The 22,766-nt window shown below is 50.6% G+C and overlaps 1 protein-coding gene across 1 annotated transcript in view; it reads left to right on the top strand.

The window, feature by feature from the left end:
• The first annotated feature begins 8,684 nt into the window (after positions 1 to 8,684).
• Positions 8,685 to 22,766, top strand: part of BCL11A (BCL11 transcription factor A) — a 74,740-nt gene continuing 60,658 nt past the window's right edge. Inside the window, 2 exon segments of the mRNA XM_052784005.1 lie at positions 8,685 to 9,223; positions 14,928 to 15,257. Coding sequence (XP_052639965.1) covers positions 9,169 to 9,223; positions 14,928 to 15,257 — 385 coding nt within the window. The 5' untranslated portion in view covers positions 8,685 to 9,168.

Here is a 22,766-nt window from a genome sequence, read left to right as displayed (position 1 = left end):
TAGGGGATATATCGAGCAGCGTTAGAGGAGGAAAATCCTTTTTTATTGCACTGTCTTTCTCTATTGTCCCTCACGCCAAGCATGCTAGAAAGGAGAAGGGACTGTGTTCAGCAGCATACAAGAAAACAGCTAAATCTTTCCTCATCCTGTGTAGCAAAACTAATTTCTCAATGGAAATAACTTCTTTTTGATTGCTGATATTGGGTTTCTCAGATTAGTGAATTACTTTGGTTATTCTATTTTTTTTTAATTGATGTGAGGTAGAATTGGATTTATTCTTCAAGACAAAACATTTGCAATTCTTCCTTTTCCCACCTGCCACATCCAGAGTGGGGCTTTCAAGATTTCCTCATAGGGAGAGTTTGAGCCCCTTGGATCTAATCTTGCACAGAAGTGTGAAAAGCTTCTCCTTATGACCCTGAGAAGATCTTTTTCATAAACTACTGCTGTGCTAAAAGATCAGCAGCTGCCCCACGTTTTATTTGGTCAGGATCAGACCAAGTCTGTCCAGCTCTCCTGCTCTTCTCCACTGATGAACAGATACTTTGGAGATGAAGTGTGACTGTGTACCGTTGTTGGACACGCTGCTAGTTTAAACTTCGCGTTACACGCAGTTTGTTCCCAGTTCGAACCTCACCAAGAGTTTGCCCCTGCAGGGCTGGGAGCCTGGCTTAGCCTTTCCTATCCGTGCAGCTTGCTCATCACTTCCAAGTTCAGCTGCCTCTGTGCTGGTGGGTGCTATCTCCCCATGGCCTGAATTGGCTGTAATTCTTTACCTTGTGCTAGCTGGGCATCTCCCCAAACTTAGCAGCTAAAGTCAGAAAACGAAGCAAAAAAGATGTTCGTGTTAGTGACCTGTCTTCCTACTGCTCTGTCCTGGTTTCGGCTGGGATAGAGTTGACTGTCTTCCTAGCAGCTGGTGCAGTGCTATGTTTTGAGTTCAGTATGAGAAGAATGTTGATAACACACTGATGTTTTCAGTTGTTGCTAAGTAATGTCTAGTCTAAAGTCAAGGATTTTTCAGCTTCTCATGCCCAGCCAGCAAGAAAGCTGGAGGGGCACAAGAAGTTGGGACAGGACACAGCCAGGACAGCTGACCCAAACTGGCCAAAGGGATATTCCATACCAGGTGACGTCACGCCTAGTATATAAACTGGGGGTGGGGGATCGCCGCTCGGGGATTAACTGGGCGTCGATTGGTGGGGTGGTGAGCAATTGCACTGTGCATCGTTTGTATATTCTAATCCTTTTATTATTACTGCTGTCATTTTATTAGTGTTATCATTATCATTATTAGTTTCTTCTTTTCTGTTCTATTAAACCGTTCTTATCTCAATCCACGAGTTTTACTTCTTTTCCCGATTTTCTCCCCCATCCCACTGGGTGGGGGGGGAAGTGAGTGAGCAGCTGCGTGGTGCTTAGTTGCTGGCTGGGGTTAAACCACGACATGCTCATAGGCTTGAAGATAGTGACCTGCTTAGGTAAATGACTTGGGATCTCAGCAGTGACTCCAGAGGACCAGCTTCTCTGTGCTTGTGCCGTCATCAGTTTCTGTGAACCCAAATAGAGTAGCCCTGTTGAATGGGGGATTTGGATGTGTGGAACGTCTTGCTGAGGAGAGTCTGGCTTCTCCTAGTGCTTTGTTTCACAAAGACCTGCACAGAATAAACCTGCAGTGAGAGAGCCTGATGCTGTAGCCGGGCTTGGTCAAAACTTTTCCTGAAACTGAAGGAGATGCTGCTCATGAGCTCAGGTGTGCAGCAACGTGTCCCTGCTCTGTAACCGTTCGGTGAGGTGGGCACGGAAACTTTGTGGGGTCTGGCTCTATGAGAGCAATCTGTTTCTTCATGGCCTGTGGCTCATATTTCTGGCCCTGGGCTTGTCATTGTTTACTGTTAAGGTCAAGGAAAATTCCAAGCCCCCACCTTAACCAACCGTGCATGCTCCAGCTTAATGTGATTCCAGGTGGTAAAAACCATCACTGATAAACAGAAGTTTAAAACTAGTGAAAAGTGTTATGGAGAGCAATTCTCAGTAAAATCCTTTGTAACACAAAGTGATACTTAACCTTACGCTCCATGTTGAAAGTCAAACGTCTCATCCCTTTCAAAGTGCCATCATTATGGCTGTTCTGATGCTAACGCACACATGGGACTCAATTCCACACAGTTTTGGGGGAAGAAAAAGCCCAAGAAGATGAAAAGATTCTGAGAAACTGTTAGCAAAGATAACAATGACCAACACTCTGCCAGGTGTTTTCCTGTCCTAGCTATCCTCGCTGCATCTATGGTAATCGAGTTGACCTATACACTCTACTGTAACGTGCCAGAGCAGTGTTTTGGATTGTGGGTTCAGTGAGCGCCTTTCCTTCTCGGCATGATGGTTGCTATAAAGGGGCCTGAGAGACGTGCAACCGGCAGCATATCGCGATGCAGCTGATGTACAAAGCAGACACATTTTATGAGCTTTAGCTCCCTCCTGTTTGAGGCATTTATGTTCTCTTTATCTTACACGTTTAGGAGACTCTTTTGAGACAGATTTAAGTGACATTTCTTACACATTGATGGGGAAATGTGGCATGTATACTCCATGAACTCTTCTGCGTAGCTGTAGCTTTAACTTGGGTACCTATATATACGCTGCTCAGTATGGAGCTTCAGAAGAGCTAGAAGTACCAAAATCATACCCTAGATGTCAGTAAAAGAAAAAAACATTAAAACCGATTAAAAATCGTTTTATAAAGGTCTGTGAATCAAGCAATGGGTTAGCCAATTATTCATAAGATAATTCCCTATATGGACTGACAGTTTGAGTCCCAAGTTTCAGCTCAATCAAATTTACACAGCCCAAGTTATAACCTCTTCAAGATGGGGATTGTAACAGGAGTGCTGACAGACCTTAACTACTGTGCCTCTTTGTAATGAAAGCTCAACTGTTTCACGTGGGGTGGCTGCTGGTGCTGCTATAATTAAGACTGTATAGATTTGCATTATAGGTCAAGTTCTGGGAGGTTTTACATGCACGTAGTTTAAATCATGTTGGCTTGAAACCTAGGATAGAAACTGTCAGGGGCATGTTACAGGTTTACTTATAAAAAGATATATAAATATTAAACACAAAAAATGACAAATAGCTAAGTAAGTACTAGAGCAGTACAAACTAAAACTAGTTTGGCTGAAATCAAACATTTGATTAAAAATGAGATTTTACGGGCATTTACTAGTGCCTTCCTCCGCCTGCCCATGCACAAGCAAAACTGTTTGTATGCTTCAAAGGAGGGGTTTTGCCATTTGCAAGTCTGTTTCCTGAGTGCTTTGTGCCATTTGTTTTATAGTCATCCCCAGAAAGTCCAGTCAAGGTTCAGGGCTCCATCGTGCTGGATGCTGTGCAAGCAGAGGCAGGCTGAAATCCCAGACCTTGCTGAAACCCATGGAAAAAGTCTCCCCAAGTTCAGGGTTTTATACTGGGTCCTGCCTAGGGCAAGCTGATAATGAAATCTTTCTGTCACCTGGTGCTCAGATGTTTGTGATCCTGCATGGACTCGCTGCTGTGCATGCTAGTAAGTTCTTGTAGAATCGGAGTTTATTTTGAGCCTTTATTAAAAAGGGAAGGAAAAAAAAAAGAAAAAAAAGCAGCATGCCCAAGTTTCTCATGCGGGACTACTAATGCACGTACTATTTCTAGAACGTGCAAGTCCTCTGCTCATTCACGGGGAGTCAGCCTGGTATGATAAGAGTTCCACCCACGTTGCCTCCGCCTGATTGAGACTATCAAGACGGTGTCGGAAAGCACCCCATGCGATCTGCCATTATATAATGCAGCCCAGCTCCAGAGAACTGGCAGAATTTTGGAATTTGTATTTGGTCCTAATGTTCTGTACCAAGTTGGCAAGTGAGATTCCTGCTCTGAATGAATGACAGTTGGAGCTTTGAAGCAGGAACATTTGCCCACCAAAGTTGCCGAACTCACCCACTGCCAAGTCTGTCGCTAAATTAGCATATAGGCAGGGGCAGCAGTACGTGGTATGAACTGTCATGCTCCTTTGCACCTTCAGGTCCCAATCCTGTGCAGGAGGACCAAGTGCCTGCCTGCGAGATGAGGAAGGCTACATTTCTCAATTTTAGGCAGTTTTATGTCCCTTTTTACAGCAACCTCTAAGCAACTCACAAGCTTGAATGGAGGGAGGATCACACCATTTTTCAGAGAGTGAGCAGAGGCATGAGAAGAGGGACAGAGATAAATTTTGGTAGATTTAAATGTTAAACTAATTTTTACAGTGTAAATGTTATCAGCTGGGCACTCTGCCCTGCTGCTGCGGATTACTACCCCTGCCCTGGGACGGCAGAGTGGGTTGGGTGCCCACCTCTGCCCTCAGCTGCTCCAGGGCATTAGCTGGTGTCTCAGGGCTCTGGTTCGCATGGGACAGATTGAGGTGGGACAGCCACTCAGCTAACTAGGCAGACCCTTCTCCGAGGCTGGTCTCCCCTTGTAGGCAGCCTGAAAACTACGACAGCCCCGGTTTCAGTGCGTACCTCGGAGTTTGCCCGCACGTGGTAGAGATATGGGGCCACGTTTCCTCCAGCTGACTTTGCTCTGGGACTGGGAGTCCGTAGCCAAAGAGCAGCTGATAAGATGGCTGGGGGTGACAGCAGCTCAAACTGCTGCAGCAGGATTGCGGGGCATCCTCCTCTGTGGCTTGGGCAAAGAAAGGTTGTGGAGGAGCAGAAGGCGACACGCAAGTTTGCGTGAACCCTCAGAGCCTAACCGTTGCGTCATCTTCAGTGCTGGCCTGGGTTTATTTTCACCTGCCCTTCTAACCTCCCAGCACTTCTAGGTGTTAGCAGTCAGTATGTGAGCATTTCTAACTGTTTTTACCTGCCACGTTCACTAGGTTCATTAGTGTAACTGAGCAGAGTGACACCACTGTGTAATAGGTACAGACAAGGCTGAAGACGCGCGGTGTGTCGGAGAGGTGCTGCGGTGGTAGTTGCGCTGGGAGCGGGGAGTAGAGGGGGCGATGCGGGAGGAGCAGGGCCTGGGGTGCAGTGGGGCAACGGCAGGGCGCATTGCCCTCACTGCCCCGGCTCTCCTGAAGTGCTCTCGCCCCCCGCTGCGCCCCGGGCTGTGCTTCCTGGCCCTGCCTTTGCCACCGGCGCCGGGGCGAGCTCGGAGGCCGCTCACCCCCCCCCGCTCCCCGCCCCCCGGACAAGCCGGGGACGGTCCCCGTGGGGCTGACCCCGCCATCGCCAGCCTCTCTCCGGAGCGCCGGAGGCCATCCAACCCCCCCCCCCCCCCGCTTTCCTCAGGGTGTCCGGGCCGAGGCGTGCACCCGGCCGCTGGGGGGGGGGGGGACCGGCGTTCAGCCCGGCGACGCTCGGGGGCGGCGGGGCGCGGAGCCCCCCCCCCGCCCAGCGCGGAGCGGGCACCTCGGGGCCGGCTGCAACGGGGCGGCCTTTCTGGGGCTAACGGGTCTCGGGGAGGGGGGGGGATTAGCCCGGTCGTGCGGCCCGAGGTGGCCCCGTAAGCCTCCCCATCACGAAGGCAGCGCCCCGGCGCTGGGGCTGAGGCTGTAGCAAACTCCCTCGCAAGAGCTGTTTGTTGACCACATTCACGTTCAGAGCCCTGAAGCTAAAAGCACTTTACACCATAAAATAAAAGCACTGTCTTTTTTTCTAAAAGGTTACGTCTGGAGGCCACGCTGCTCATACTTCATACAGAAAACTACTGAAAGGGCTATGAAATCCTCTATGATTTACACTCCCTCTCAGTGCATTAGGATATAGATCTACTCGACTCTAAAAATACTGTGGAGTTTCTAACCGACGTGAATATATGTGCATTATTTCAGAAAGTCTGTTAGAAAACTTGTCAACACATTATAAAGCATAAACCAGGACTTGGCCATTAAATACAGAGATCAGAGACAGAATATATACTGCAGGAAGTACTGAGAAAAGTCCCTCCATTCAAAAAAGGTCTATTAGCTAAAAGTTTACACACAATATACACCAAAGGGTTTAGAGAGAGCCTGTGGACCGTAATTACAAGGCATAAATGGAAGCAGTAAGGGCTTTACGGTCCCCAGCGCAGTTAACTGGGCTGCCAGAAAATAATTTTAATATTGTCATAATTTATTACCCACCGAAAGCCACATCAAGGATTGTAAATATAGTTACTTTGTGTCCACGACTGCTCGTTAAACAGCCTTGTTCCCTTCCCCTAAAAATACAATAAAATACAAACCCACCTGCATTATTAATCTGCGGTTATGCCATGTTAAAAATGTCTTCTGACTCCTTTTCTTTCTTGAGGTTTGTTATCTCCCTCCAATCACATGACAATGTGAAGCGCTGGAGGGGGGGGAACGACGGGGGGAGCACAGCACTATTGCAATCAAATGCCAATATTAATAATTGTCCAGCCAGGATGAAATATTGTTTTTAAGGCAGCGAGTTTCCATTTAATTCGAGGCATTTTATGGTGCTGGAATTAAGGGCATGCTAATGGTAGGAACATCCTCGCTGCCATTCATGAAAGCATCTGTAAAATTAGCTCCTGACTGTAGGTTTTAAGATGCGGTCTGGGAAGTCACCTCTGGAATCTCAAACACGGTATGATAATAAAGCAGATTTAGTTGTAACTAAGTGCTTAATTTGCTATGATTTTTTAAAGAAAATCAATGAAACGCTGCCTGTTATTTATTGGGAATAACCACAGATAGGTATTCTGATGCAGGTTGGCTTCAGAGAGCGCACAACTGCGTAATGAATTGTAATTCAGAGGACTGTTAACTGTGAACCACAGAACCTTTCAGGGGTAATAAAGTCATTACTTTTTACATTGCAGCCACCTTGAAAAGCTTTATACGTGCTATTATATATAAATCAAATCCCATATATATATATATATCTCTGGTGCACAGACACACACATGCCAGTTTATATACGTTTCGCACGGGAACATACGTACGCCTGGGTACGGCAGCCAACCCCGAAAGGCGGCTTGAGCCCAGGAGCAGTTGGCTATTGTCACCTGCGGTGGGGTCCCCCCGGAAAATCACGCAGGACATGCATTTGCTTCCCCCCCCTCCCGCCCCAGCAGCCTCGGGGGACACCCCCAGGTGCGGAGGTGACCGGCACAGCCCGGCTCGCCCGTGCCTATGTGTGAAGGAGGGGAGCGGCAGGGCTGACCGGCGGCGGGGGGAGGCGGCGGGCGGAGCCGGGGGCGGGGGGTGTGTGTGTGTGGCGGCGGGGCGGGAAGCTGCTGGCGGGAAGCTGAAACCGTCCCACGCCGGAGCAACTCGCCCCGGCCTCTGACAGCTCCGCCGGCGGAGCGGCCGGGCTCGCCTCGCCAACAGGTCCCCGCCGGCCGCCCGCCGCGCCCCGGCCCCCGCCCGCCCCCTCGGTTCCCCGGGCGGCGTCCGGGCGATCGCAGCTCGGCGCGTTAAAATCTTTCTTACGGCGGCGGGCAGCTCCTTGTCCCCCCCTTGCCTCCTCCCGTCCGGCTCGCTCTCTCCTCGCGCGGGGCCGCCCGGCGCCCGGTCTCTCCGCCGCCGTCCCGGGCACGGTTATCCCCCTCGCACTCCTTTCGCAGCCGCACTTTGCTCCAAACGCCCGTTCGCCTCCGGAGCTTATTTCTACTGCAACCTGATCCCTCCCCGTGCCGGCAGCGTCTGCGTCTCTCCCTGTGTTTTCGGCGAAGTTGCAGCCGCCGCTGCCGCATCCTCCCAACTCCGGCCACTTCTCGGTGCCTCCCGCCGCCTCGGCTCTCTCCCGCCCGCCCTCCGCCGGTGCCAGCCCGCTGCCCGCGCCGCCCCGCCGCCGGCAGCCCCGCGTTTCGCTTTCGTTAAGAGACTGTCGCTGCGGGCAGGGCTCGGAGCGCCGCCGGCAGAGGGGGGCTCCGGGCTGGCGGGCGAGAGAAGCCCACGGGGGAAGCTGCGAGGTCCCGCCGCCCCCCCTCTTCCCCCCTCCCCGCCCCACCGCCCCGCTCCTGCGGCTTCTCCTCCCGTGCTTGCCGCTTCCTCGCTCGCGAAACTCCGCTCGCTTCTCCCCCGGCCCGCCCCGGGGCAAGGAGCCCGGCTCGGCGGCGGGACAAGGCCCGCCGCTCCCCGCCGAAGTTTCCCGCGGGCCGCGGCCCGGGCCGAGCCCCCGCCGCCCCCCAGCTCCCCGCGGGGCCGCCGCCGTCCCCCGGGGACGGGCCGCAACTCCCGGGAGGAGGGGACTCCGCGGCTTCGAGGGGGGAAGGGGGGGCCGAGTGGGGAAGCCGGGAGCCGCATGGCCCCCCCCTGCTTTTTGGGTGGTCTCCGGTCGTACCTGGCCTCCCCCAGCTCTCCCACCTCCTCGGCACATCCCGAGGCTAGCCTGCCCCGCAGCCCTCTCTGCCCGTCTTTTGCTTCATTGATGTATTTGCTTTTCCAGCGGGGGTGTGCGTGCGTGTGCTGCCGCTGCCTGCCTGCCTGCTCGCGTTCTCCCTCTCCCTTTCCTCCCTTCTTTCTCCGCCCGTGCGTGTTTCATTTCCCCCCCTCGCCCCTCTCCCGGCTCCCCTCCCGCAGCCGCTCCTCCGCGGCCACTTGCGGGTCCGGCCGCCGCCCCCTCCGCCCCCGGCCCCCCGGCTCCATTCGGCAGCGTGCGCCGGGCGGCCGGTGCACCCCCCTCCCGCCGCGCCCCCTCCCCTCTCCCCCCTGCGATCACTGTCCATTGGCTTGTCCTGCTCTCTTTTTCATGTCCAGCCCCTGATGAGTGTCCATTGGTGTTGCCTTCGCCTTCCCTCCTCCCCTCTCCCCGGCTTGCCCTGCCCATGTTTTGTATGTCTCTGTCCATCCAGGCTCCTGACGTTCAAGTTCGCAGGGACGTCACGTCCGCACTTGAACTTGCAGCTCAGGGGGGCTTTTGCCATTTTTTTCATCTCTCTCTCTCCTTCTCTCTCTCCCTCTCTCTCCTTCTCCCTCTCTCTCTCTCTCTTTTTTTTCCTTGCACAAAAAAAAAAAAAAAGCCATGACTGCTATCCCACAATTCATCTTCCCTGCGCCATCTTTGTATTATTTCTAATTTATTTTGGATGTCAAAAGACATTGATGAAGATATTTTCTCTGGAGTCTCCTTCCTCTCTAACCCGTCTCTCCCGATGTGAACCGAGCGACTCACAAGCCACCGAAGCCACCAACCCACCATGTCGCGCCGCAAGCAAGGCAAACCCCAGCACTTAAGCAAACGGGAATTTTCACGTAAGTAACCCGGAGAGCAATTTATTTAATTTCCCCTTCACGGATTTAATTTTTAATTTGAGCGAGAGCGGGGGGGGGGGGAAAGTGAGAGCGAGTGAGCGGGTCGGGGAAAAAATTAACTGAACGCCGGCTCGGGATTATCAGCATTCCGGTTAATTTCTCCCTCTCTAATTTAATCACCTTGATCACTTTTCTCTTTCTCTCTTTGCCCCTCGCCCGCCAGCGCGCACTCCCTCTGCCCCCGCTCCGCTCCCTTCTCCCCACTCCTGTCGCCTCCCGCTTTGCCCGCTCTTTGGCGGCAAGAGCGGCGCCTCTCGCCCCGGCACCGGGAGAAGCGGCGAGCCGCCCCGTGCGGGCTAGGTGCGGGGCTGCCGGGGGCAGAACCGGCCGAAAGTGTAAAGAAATTCCGGCGGGAGCAGTGGGCTGGACGCCGGACACCTTGGCCGGCCGGGCGGGAGCTGCGGGTGAGCGGAGCGGGGAGAAAGTCCGGCGGCCGGAGCCCCTCCGCTGCCGGCGGGCTCGCCCCTTCGCCTCGCCCGCCCCGCGGCACCCTCTCGGGGCGGGGGGGGGGGGGGGAGAGCCGAGCCGGGCCGCCTCCCTTTTGTTTCCGCCGCGGGGTGCGGGCTGGCCGTCCCGCCGCCCCCCGCTCCCCGCCGCCCCGGGCCGGCGCCGTGCGGGGCTCCGCCGCCCCGACCTCGCCCCGCCGCCGCTCCGGCTCGGGCTGGGGCGGGGGGCGGCACCGGGCGGGCGAGGGAGCCGAGGCGAGCCGCGCCGCGCCGGGAGGGATTCCCTCCTCGCCCTCGCTTCGCGTTCTCCCGCTCGCTTACTATTTTTTGGAAGATTTTCAAAAAAAAAAGTGGAAGTGGATTTTGATTGGGAAAAATCTCGTGTCTGAATGTTTACAAGCACCGCGTGTGCGGGGAGCCTCCTGCCAACAAACACAGGCGAGAGCGAGCCCGGGCTGAGCACACACACACGCACGCACACACACACACGCGCACACGCTCGCACCCCTCACACCCGCGAACGGCCCTTTCTCGCCGCCGCATTTCAACCCCAAACCAAATCAGCTCACCCCGGGAGAGAAAAAACCCCCAGCCCCCCCCCCACCGTTCGCAACAAAAACTCTCCGACTCCCTCCCTCCAGCCGCCACCACACACACCAGGGCTAGATGCAAGATAAGCGGGAGCGCTCTTTACACAACAAAAGGCAACTCGAGCTGGAAAGGTTTGGGGCGAGGGGGGTGGGAAGGGAGGAAAAAAAAAAGCCCCTTTTCCTCGGGGTGAGCTGGGGGGGAAGGGGAAATGCTGCATGCTTCTCCTCGCTCGTTGTTTCCCCCCTTCTTTTTCTTTCTTTCTTTCCTTCTTTCTTTCTTTCATTCTTTTCTTTCCTTCTCTCTCCCCCATTAGTCCCGGCGGGTTTTGTTCCCTCCCAGGGATGGCAGAAAACCCAGGGCGATTTATTCCTGCCAACGATCCCCGGCTCCCTTTTCTCTTCGCAAAAAAACTTTACGCTGCCATTTCTCTCCCCCCACGGCTGCATAGACATTTTCAGCCAGGTTCGCACATGGAGCCCCTGAGCGAAACGCTGGCTCTTCGCAGGCAGCCGCTCCGCTGCGGGCAGGGCCGGCCCGGGGCGCTCTGCCCTGCCCAAAGTTTTCCCTAAAACCTGGCGGCGGGGGGGAGGGAGGTCCAGGGGCTCAGTCCCTCGCCCCCCCACCCCCCCGTCGTTTTCTCCCTCTTTCCTCGCCACTTCTCGGGACTTTTTTTTTTTCTTTGAATTGCCCGGCGCTGCCTTGGGGTAGGGCTTGCAACATCAATGGCACGCTTATGGGGGGGTGCGCCCCCCCTCCCGAAATGGGGTGCGGGGGGGTGGGTGTCCTTTCCCCGTCCCGGGATGCCCGGGTGGCCCCGGGAGTGGGGTGTGGGGAAGGGGGGATCCGGGCGAGGGGGGGGGTGGCGGGCTCCGACTCGCCCGCGGGGGCAGCGGAGGCGGGCGGGATCCCCGCAGCTCCTTTTCGCCGAGATACCCGCGGGCCGGCGCGGAGTTTCCGCACGTGTGGGGCGGGAGCGGCGGCTGGGACGGACCCGGGGGGCTCCCTCCGGCGAGAGAGGGGAAAAGGGGGGGGGGGGTGAGCCGGGAAATGCGGGGGGGGTGGGGGTGGTGGAAAAGAGAGGCCGAGCTGGGGGAGCGGAGAGCCGGGGGGATGCCGTGCCGGAGCCGGGGCCGGCGAGGCGGCGGGCGGGCTGCCTGCCTGCCCGTTTCGGTCGCTAGGAGGCACAGCGAGATCAAACAACCGGGCAGCCCCGCGAACTTGAACCTGGCCGGCTCCTCCGCTGCCTCCCGGCCGGCGGGAGGGGGAGGGCGCCCAGCTCCCTCCCCTCAATCTCCCCCCCCCCCCTTCTTCTTTGTTCTTAATTTTGCGCGGAGTTTGCTTGCTCCGGGAGACAGCGGGTGATGGTCGTCTTCCTCCTCCCCGGGGTTTCCCTCCCCCCCCCCCCGCCCCCCCCATAATGTGTTGGCCGTTCCCACTGTACCCCAAGTCCCCCGTCGTCTCCCCCTTCCTTGCACCGCACGATCCCAGGACACAAACTTGGTATTAAACAGCCCCTCTCCATCCTTCCCACGGCACGGTGCGGGGAAATGCCCCGGCAGCGCGGATGCGCTGCCGGGGCATTTCCCCGCACCGTGCCGTGGCATTCCCGCCTCCCCCGCCCCATCACCCCCGGTACCTCCTTTCTCCCGACACTCCAAAATCCATCCCGGTTTTGCCGGAGAGACGGTGCGCTTGTTTTGGTGTCTGGGAACAAGGGGGGAGTAGGAGGGCGATGGGGGGAAGCTGAAAAGACATGTTGGTGGAAGGGCAATTTGCATGAAAAATAGGGACGGATGATGAGGGACCCAGGCAGGGGATTTTGATTGCCCCAGAATTAAAAGACGCATCCTGCAAATCAGTGGCAAGACCAGGTGAATTGTATTCTGGCGTTTTCTTTGTGAACCCGGTATTTCGTGTTTTGTTTTAAAAGTAGCAGTAATAATAAGAACGTATTTTTGCTGGCTCTGCCTCCATCAGGAGCCAAATGTTTTGCAGTGAGCACGGTGCCAGCCGTATTTCATACATTAGTATATAATTCTTGTTAATTAGCAATAATTTACGTTAAGAGCATAGAAAATGTTGAGGTTACAGGTTTTATATCTGTACATTTGATCATCTTGTTATTTTCAAGAACTTTGCCTCCTATAAAATTAATTAGGTGAAATGTGGAGGTGTAATCAGCAACCTCTGAATTACCACTTCATTTCCTGGTTTTGATTGTAAATCAGCCCAGTCGGTACAGACTTTAGCAAAGTCTATTTTTGTTTAGCGCTACTTTCAACTGTCTGGTGTGGAAGCAGCGGGTTACCTTCCCCTGCTAAATAATACTGACAGCGTCAGAAAGAAATCAGGCCGCGGGAAAACATTATAATTGAGTAATGATTATGCAGAGCTCCTCGCTAAGCCAGTTGTAAGGGGAATACGGGTTATTTTGTGTCTTTTGCTGCGGAGAGTTGGTGAGCTAGAAGTTAGATTTGCAAAATACCTTTGTCTGCGGCGTGCAGCGAGCTACTGGTGGAATTAGTCCTGCAATAATTTACTCCCTCGGTCCGAACGCAAGGAACGGCTGGGGAGAAAAACGCCATGCCCGGCAATCCCGCAGAAACACCCTGCTCCTCGCCCGGCTTCCCGAGGAGTGTGAAATGCACGCTGTGTGTCTTATCTTGTCGGTCTGTAAGTTTAGAAGAAAACCCCAGCGATTAAGACATTGTTTTTATTAATATGAATGTAACCTTCATATTCCTGTGGTTGACCTTACGTTAAATTAGAAGTAGTACTAGAGGCAAGAAATGATGGACTGGATTCCAGTGTCCTAGTTGGAGCTGAGGTACGGCGAGGTAGTGTGCTCTTTCAATATTATTTTACGCAGCACAACTGGGAGCTACTCCAGATCTTCCTCCTCAATATTCAGCCTAGGTAGGGTTGAAATAAATTTAACCTGAGTTCACTGGATTTTTGCACTTTATCAAAATCAGTTCCAATATCGTGCAGTCAAATTAAAATCTATTTTTTGATTCTCTGTGGCTTTAAGTTCATTAAATGTGAAATTGGCAGCCAGCTAAAGAAGGTCAGGCTGATTAACTGTTTAGGAGTTGTATTCTGTCTCACTTGCGTTACCTGGCAGTGTTTTGAGGTGCGTTGTATTTGTAGTACCCTCTCCTCTTGCTTGCTGCTGTTAGTGTGCGTGTTGTATTGCGCAGACAGAGGAATACCAACACGCTGCTGGTATTTTTTTTTTTTTTCCTCGTGAAGGGCAATAGTGATGGAGACTGCACAGAGACTGTCAAGGTATTTCTTTGCAAACTTAACACACACAAAAAAAAAAGCCAACAGAAAAGAGCTGCGTCTGCCTCGTTAGAGCATCCACTGACAATTCTGTGAGCAGAAATAGCCTCATAATGAAGCTTTTTGGAGCTCATTCAGAAAATTTGTCAACTTGGACAACGTTAGGCAAGGTATTTTGAGTTTAAAGAAGGCACTTCTCACTGTTGCAAGGAAACAGTGGCAGTCGCTTGGCCACGCTGGTTTTTAGATGCTGAGGGCCACCAGTCCTAACATGTTCGAGATAATTTAGGCATTCCTTTATTTCAGGATACAAAAGGAAAAATTACTAATTGCCTTGTTTCCTTAAGTACTAAAAAATATCCCATCTAGCTAATATCTCTGGGTGGACTCGGTTGTGAATTTGGTATTTATTTGAATCCTGAGGAGTAGCTGAAAAGTGAGAGGTGCCTCCCCCCACCCCGCAGGCATTGCTGCTGCACTTGCTTTTTATAATTTTGGTTTCTGCCATTTATTTATTTATTTGTCTCATCCCCTCCCTCCTCCACGAATAACTCCTGGCTTTTGAATTTTTAAATTGGAAGCCGCAAACGGTCTGATAGGGATAGTGACACAAATACATACGTGTACGTATGCACGTGCGTTATAAGGGCTATATGTGCCCCGTGTGTTGGTGCCTGGGTGTGTGTGGCTACGCGGTCTGGCTCTCCCTCTCTTTTCTTTTGCACACACACACACATGCTACCTGCACGGCCTCTATAGGGGATATGTAATATCTATATGTTGCAACACCTTTTGTCTGCACCCGCGTAGTTCAGGCTTCTGAATTTTAGAAAGTAGGTCTGGCTGGTGGAAAATACACACCCATGTGTGTGTGAGAGAGTGTGTGCAGTGCTTTTAGCCTTGAATTCATATACATAAATAATACGTCTGGCAAGAAAACACCGTATTCGCTTCTCTTTGTAGTACCACAAGAGTTTTGCAGTGGATATTTTTCAGCCTGTTCATTTAATTTTAGCACCAAATCGTTCAATCGAGTCAGAAATTTGTCCTCATGTAGGAACACAGAGACAGTTGCAGTGCTCCCTCTCCGAGTTCTGCATGCTACAGCTGCTTCTGCAAAATCTCTTCCCTGTAACTGATGAATTCATCTCCTCGCTGCCATGCGAATAGCCATGTTGCATGGGTTTAGTTCGGGGGGAGCAGGCGGACATTGTGAGCAGGGTGTAATATTCATGAAGAGGGGGCTCGGCGCGTTCCTCCCCCTGCGCCCAGTGCCTTTCCCGAGAGCTCTAATGATTCTCCTTTTGTTTCTCAAACTGCAGCCGAACCTCTTGAAGCCATTCTCACTGATGACGAACCTGAACATGGCACATTGGGAGCTCCGGAAGGGGACCACGACCTCCTCACTTGTGGCCAGTGTCAGATGAACTTCCCGTTGGGGGACATTCTTATTTTTATTGAGCACAAACGGAAACAATGCAATGGCAGTCTCTGCTTAGAGAAGGCTGTGGATAAGCCACCTTCACCCTCACCAAGTGAGCTGAAAAAAGCATCCAATCCTGTGGAGGTTGGCATCCAGGTTACGCCAGAGGATGACGATTGTTTATCAACGTCATCTAGAGGAATTTGCCCTAAACAGGAACATATAGCAGGTAAATTAAAGCAAGGAGAAGTGTTTGCGAGTTTATTTCCCTTTCAGTTGCAACGTAGTAGCATGTTCGCAGTTGTAAACTGCCGTGTCTGGCACTCTGTTCTGCTCACCGTGACAGCCGACGTGTTAAATACCCTGCCTTTGGTTAGTGGTGAGCGCACGACCGGTATTTCCTAGTGCCTGCGCAGAGGCAGGATCAACAGGCACGTGCCGTGCCAGCCGGTATTTCTAATGGTATTGTTTGAGGCTGCTCTCGTGATTTGCCTGCATTGTAGTCACCGTCTCCCGGTGTCTCGCCTGCCGTAGCGCTGCAGGAGGAGATTTCAGAGCCTGCTGCGCGATAAAGCGAGGAGCTTTTGAGTCTTTGGCAAAGTCAGGGGTGAAAGAGTTAACCAAGCATCAGCCAGCCTTGGTTCCATATTGGCTGTCAGCGTATGGACTGTAATTAAACACAGCCCCATGGCAAAGTGACACCACCGACCTTGACTTTAAGATGCCATTTTCGACTGGCCAGGCCAGAGTAGAGAGGGCAGTTGCTGAAGCGCACAGACATGCTTATTCGAAAAGTTTAAGGGCATGTTGGAAATTTCAAAAGGTTGGTTTGACAGGAAAGGCCGCTCTCTGCAGCCTGCCTCCTCAGCCAAATGATAAATGCTTCGCTGTGCTCTCTCTTGTCTCTGATGTGGTTTTGACAGATGTATCTTGATTTTGTTTGCGGTTTACACAGCCACATGTCAGCCGTACAAATGTCCAAGGCAGAGTTCTGTTTTGTACAACAAACAATATGAAATGTAATTTTTTAAAAAAAGGGCAAATAATTCCATTTCTTAGCATTATATATGTACATATATATATTTTTAAAACCAGAAAGCCATTCGCTGTGGAGATATTTTCACAAATGAGGTTAAAAAAATAAGAGTGTACTACGTGAAAGAAAATCCCAGAGCCCTGGGAGTGTAACAAGGCACGCTCTGCTTTTAAAATCCTGCTAGTAAACAAAAGTACTACCCATTTGCAGCGAGCGTTGCAAATCACTTCAAACCGCGCCAATAGTACTGGTCGAAAAAGGCGAGACCGCAGCGTATCAACGCCAACAAATGCCTGAACCAGTTTCAAACCCCCCCTCCCAGCGAAGTTTGGGATGTGGCACTGCCGGTGCCTCTCTTCGGGGAGCCCACAGGACCGCTCAGGGTTGTCAGAGGCGCAGTACATCATCACATGATGTGCTGGAGCTTGTCTTGGGCTTGCTTTGGCCACAAAGTTAAACCATAATAGGGCAGTAGGTGCTGGGAGGTTCAGCGTGATACTCCCACAGCCTCCCTGGCCTCCAAACCGGCCGGCAAATCACGCTGGAGAGCTGTAGTTTTGAAGGTTTTGTGGTGGCAGCAAATATGCGTCGGTGCGTGCGTGTCTGTCTGCGCACGTGTATGTATGCAAAGCCATGTGCGTACACACGCATACGTCATGTGAATGAGTATATGCTATTTCTGCAGAGTAATAGATATTACTTTGAATACGTGTATGTATGTATGTTTAAGAAGGAACAGAGGCTCAGCCACTGCTACGCTACATTTTGAATGAGATTAAAAACCCCGGTAATTCTGCATATTGCAATTCCCAGCCACGGATGTTAAAGGTGGTTTTTTTTTTTTCTCCAGAGTGGTAAAGGGCAGTGCCTATTTCCATGTGCTGCCTGCAATCTGACGGAAAAGGAGCAGAAGCGTAGGGCATGATTAATGAAGCGGGAGCCTGGCGGAAGGGATTTGTAGTCTTCCGAGCTCTGGAGCCATACTAAATCACCAAATATGGAGGAGCGGCGGTATGATGTAACGCTGTATTTACGTACGGTGCCGCTCTGTTGAAAAGACAAAACACAGTGTCTGTCAAGCAAGAATTAAACCTGCTCTCCTTGCTGTGGTCCCAAATAGGTCCCTTGGCTGGCGGGACGGCCGCGCCAGTGAGTTCTGCATGAGAGGAAACTCCTCAGCTGAGGGTTTTGCTCAGGCACCCGTTCGGCACAGGAGACGTGGCGAGCCAAATCAGGCTTACACGTGGCGCGGGTGACGCGAAGCGAGCAGGATTTGGCCTCGCAGGACGTCACGGGGCCGTTAATTCAGAAAAGGCTGTGGTTTTAACTGACTTTAAATGGTTCGGTGAGCGGAGGGCAATGGATAAGAAGTGCACATCGGCAGGGGCCTGATCCTGCTCGCTCTTACGTGTAGGGATCGCCTTTGCTCTGCAGGTGGGCCTGGCTGGGAGTGGGCTTGGTGCCATGCAGGAGGGTCTGCAGTGCAAGCCACAAGTGCTGCTGTGAGTAGAGACTGAGCCGCAGTTGTCCTGAGTTTCCTGCATGGTGGGGCCCAGCCGTGCCCGTGGACGGAAGGTCCAAGAGCGCAGGTCTTCTCCTGCCCCAACCCGGCCGGGTCGGAGCCGAGAGGCGCTGGGGTCCCCTGGTTGTTCCCGGTGGTGGGAAATGCCGCCGGGCTGTGGGAGCGGGGGGAAGGAGCACCAGGAGTTACGGGGTATTGCACCGTCCCTCCTCTTCATGTTTTCATCTCCCCTCTCACTTGGATGAGTTTAGCTCCCTCGTATCATAAAGAAGCGTGGCAATAGCTGGAGCGACCCATTGCTTGTAGCCAGGAGTTTGTGGGGTCTGGCAGTAAAATTACCAGTGAGGGTCTTGGAGTGAGCTGTGGAGTTCAGGTTTCTGGAAGACCCCTGCAGTGAACCTCAGGCTCTTCCAATTCTGGTATTTTATATCTGATTTCTATGCAAGAATGCAAAATGCAAAAAGATACGAGTGTGTAATTAAAAAAAGAAAAAAGGACAGAAGCTGCCTTTAGAAAAATATACAGGAGTTGAGGGAACTGATTGTTTCTGGTAAGAGACCAGAAAATACGTATTTAGTAGCAATGTAAAAATGTCCCCAATTAGTGGTTAGGCTGAAAGAGGTATTACGGGTTAGCACTGGATACAGAGGGTGCTGTAGGTTAGCTCTGGGTGCAGTATGTGCTCTGTCTGCAGTTTTGTAGTCAGTAAGTTGGTGTGTTACAGTGAAAGATAGTCTTAAGATAAGTAATGGTTACGGGTCTGCTCATCTAAAGACAAGGAAGGAGGCAGCCAGTTATTCAGATGTAGGGAGAAATGATGTCTATTTTAACCGTCAATAGGCTGTTCTTTATCCTCACAGTTTTCCAGGAGACGGGGATGATTACAAGAGCTTATATGTATGTGTGCAACCTGTGCAGTAGCTGTGAGCTCCATATAGGTGCAGGCATGCGTACCTGTCTCTTCCGTGTGGGTGTCTGCCTGCGTGTAGCTTTGACTTGCTATAAAATTTTGAGTGATGCTGATCCAGCGCTATAGCTGAAATGTCATAAATTTAACTGAAAATTAATAGGATATGTTGTGTGGGTCCAATGAGGCAGCTTTCATCAATATGGATGTCAAAGCCTCACCACCAGATACCGGCAGCCTGTGATTTGCAGTGAGTGCTACGGCAGGGCTTTAGTTATCCGCTCTCATATTTTACAATAGGGGGAAATATTAACTGAAGTATCTAGAGATCAGTGAATGTAAAATTGCTGTTCACTTATTGAAAAGGCTGAAGAAATATTTATCGTCCACTGGTGTCAGGTTTTAGCGGTTTGTTTGTTGGATGTATAAATCTGAGGGAATTAATGAAAGGTTGTTTTTTGGGTGAGGAAGGATCTTAAATGTTACTTGGATTCAGTTGGAGGAACACTTTGGAGTGCTGCTGCATATTCCCCTTTATAATGCCGAGTGTGCATCTGCAGATGCCGTATTTACTGTACAAAGAGGGGAGGAGGAGGGGAGGTCATTTTTACTGCTTGAATCCTTTATTCTCAAGCTGCTTGTGGCATTCAAATAAAATATGTGGAAAAATAACCTCTAAGAAAAACCTCTGTCTGCAGTAATCGGGGGAAGGTGGACATAATTTGGTACTAAATTTTGGACCAAGTACATTTGATTATTACAGCTGTCATTACACCACAGAAATTTTCTGGGGCTGTTAATAGTAGTTGCTATTATAATTCTGTAGGTTGTAAATTGCGATTCCTTATTGTTTTGTTTTGTTCCGGAGACAAAAAATTATTGACGCCTGCATTGAATAGTTAGCATTGCATCTGGACAAAAAGATGAAAGCTTAAAAAAATGGGGGGTAAGGAATATGGAAATATTTTGAAGTAAAATTCTGTCTGCTTTCCCCATACAAAGAATCAGAGAGCACAGGCTGGGTAAAACACTCGCAGGTGGGAAAAATAGTGAGGGTGCTACCCAAAGGCTCCCGCTCCTGAGATTCGGAGCCCTGCGTACAAGCTGTATTTGTAAATAAGACAGAGAAAGGTTGTGAACCGGCAGCTTGGCTGTTTTGTCAAAGTACAATGTCAGAGAAACTCTTTCTAAGACAAATTGTAAATAGAAGTGTCACAATGATTGCATGATTGAGCTCCAGAAGTGTCTTGCAATTGTTGGCATTGTCAGAAGACTTTTGAAAGCTTAATTAAAGGCGGTGGCCTGTGTGGCTGTGAAATTTACTTGGGGGGGGGGGGAATGTAAAAAATGTAGGGGATCAAAAAGTTGCTCAGTGCTCCTCGTGCAGGATACAGGGAAGAGTCAATAGTTTCTCAGCTTACCCCGTTGCCTTTTATAAATAACATTTTTTGAAGAAGCAAACACGTGACACCGATATCATCCTTTGTACGAGGTAAAGCTTGTGTTAGTTTTCCTATTCCCTGCTGTTACAGACAGTTAATGTAAAAATGGCTCTTTATTGGAAACACAAATACGAGTTCACTCGAAGCATAGAAGCAGGGTGGAAAGTTTTCCTCTGCCTCGGCATGATCCTTCCAGGGGAGCATCAGTGTCGTGGTGCCCTGAATCTTCCGGGTTTTTTGTTTCCTGCAGATTAGATCTTCTGGTTTCAAGGATGAGGAATATGTTTTGCATTCTTTCTCCTATTGTATGGGATATCTAGTTGTGGAGCTCACCATGGGCTGAAGCATCGCTGCATCCAAAATGCTTGTGGTTGAAGAGGCAGCCTGGCACGCATTAAAACTTCGTATAGATCTGAAAAGGTGCACATTAGCATCACGTGCTGAAAGCTTTGAAAAGAATGCGCGTAATAAATGTAAGGCTCTGTGCAGCAAGTCCCAACAACAAATGCCAGGTGATGGAAACTGAGGCAGGGAGTAAATTAAACACCTTCTAATTAGCCCAGTGGGAGAAATAAAGACTTCCCTAAACATTTTTATAATTTGGTAATGCCTCTTTTACAGAGGAGGAGGCCTATTAGCATCACCCCGTTTTGTATATGCAACCCTCAGCCCACGAGCTCTTTCTTATTTCATTCAAATAATAAAGACAATTAAAGAGGCTTGCGAGGCAATGTCAGGCAATGGGAGTTCAGCCTCCAGTTGCTTGCCTGCACGCATCCTCATTACGGAAATTTTTTGGACAAAATTCCCTTCAAGCTTCGGTCTGTTTTTATATCCAATAGTACCAGCTTTGTGCAATAAAAGGCGTTTAGCATCAAGCTGGACATGGGTTGGCGCGTTGCCACTTGGGTTTTTTTGTTGTTGTTGTTTTTTGGGGTTTTTTTTGTTTTTTTTTTTAAGCTGATCACTGAGGATCTCTCGTTACCTTTCTGCTTGTGATTTTGTTTGGGTTGTGGTGCTGCCAGCAATATTGCCAGTCCAAGGAGGTCGTCTTCTCAGCCTGGTAGGCGTCTGCACTCAGCTTCCATCCGGGAGGGCTCTATTTTATGTGTCAGCTTCTGGGATATTGCACAAGTTCATGAAATACACCGAGCTCACGTATTTTAATAGATTAAGACCTATATATATATTCATACTGGTAGCATGGCCCTAAAATTAACCATCGGTTGTTTCGTTTTTTTTTTTTCCCCTGGGCTAATGAACATATTTTCTTTCACTTTGTACAAATGCAGTAGCTCCAGCCTGCCTCCTGGTAACGTTGGGCGTAGCAGGTTTGGGCCCACAATGGTTGTTACCAGGACATGGATCGCTGTGATTTATTACATACTTCTAAAAATAACAGGCACATTAATGGTCCCACAGACCACCCGAGTGGTTGGGATGATCTGTTTTCCATTTCATAATGAATTTCCATGAAACTCAGTTTGTTCTTTAGGACCCCCATCCTGGGTGTGCTTTGCCCCGCTGGACACGGACCGAACAAGCACCTGCGCACTTAAATGCTTGCAGGAGCTGGACTGGAGACTGCAGACCCTCATGGACGGGCAGACCAAGTGCTCACATTATTCAAACCCTCCTGTGTTAACGCCAAACCCATTTTGAAGCCCATAAACATGCTCCCCATCTTTCTAATCGGGTTTAGTATGCAACGCATCCTGCGCGGGGTTCAGCGAGTTTGTTTCCCAACCTTTATTGGCCAGCTGCACTCGCTGTGCATCTTTAAAATATTTCAGCGAGGTTTTTCACTCTTCTTCTGCAAGGGCTGGTGATTTGGTGGCTGCTCCCCGGCTCATTCTTCATTCGGAGGTGGCATTGCCTTGGGTTGGCAAGGGAAAGGTTTGCGGTGTGGGGTGTGGTGAGGTCAGCCCCGATCCCAGCAGGGAATTTGTGTTCTTCATTTGCCTTTACAATCGGAGCACAGCTACTGTACCTTGGAGCAGCTCTCAGGTGTGAGCTCAGATGGGCGCATGTAAATGTCCTGTCAGATGCAACACAGGAATATTAATGTTTCCTCACCAGCACGCTATAATAAAGCTGTACACAGCCAGCTTAATATGCAGCCGGGCTGGGGAATTGTATAAAACTTCGATAGCCTAGTGTGAATGACAGCGGTGGAAAAAAATATTCAATGTGCCACAGTTTGCATTCTTGTTTGCCTTTGATCTAAAGCAAAATGAAAACATCCACTTCTTTCCTTCCTCGTTTCGTATAGGTGTTCTTCCTCTGCAAAATTGGCTAGTAAGTAAGGAAAGAAAACGAAGTATGAGGCACTGCAGAATTATTTGAAGCACATTAACGCCAGGTCACTGGGGATGTAATTTTTCCAAGTATTAGCAAACATTTATTTTTAATACTTGGGATCGTTTGCTTTGCTTTTCATTCTTTTTTAGTATCTGGGTCTGGTTGAAACAAAGAAAAGAGAGTCACCACAAACAGGGGCTGGAGCTCCCTTTGCCCCCCGGGCTGCAGGCACAGCCCAGGCTGTACATCCTCTTCACAGAGGTTTCATTTGCATCTTCTTCTGGGTTCAAATCTTCAGCTCCATCCAAAGGTGTCTGTTTTTCAGCGCAGCTACGTTAGAGGATTTTTAATAATGTGCTCATTTAACTGAATCAACAGCTGTCAGGAGCGGCTGTAGTAAATCCACAAAATGCACAAAGAAAAATACATACGTTTCCTGAAACGAAACACTTGAAACAAATTGGCTGCCAAAAAAAGCTGCTAAATTCTGGGTTTGCAGACAGTGCACCAAAGTGTTTCTTCTCTCTGCT

Source organism: Harpia harpyja, chromosome 4, assembly GCF_026419915.1.
Source record: "Harpia harpyja isolate bHarHar1 chromosome 4, bHarHar1 primary haplotype, whole genome shotgun sequence".
Lineage (NCBI taxonomy): Eukaryota > Metazoa > Chordata > Aves > Accipitriformes > Accipitridae > Harpia > Harpia harpyja.
The sequence above is the reverse complement of the archived record's forward strand: the minus strand, read 5'-3'. Positions and strand labels throughout refer to the sequence as shown.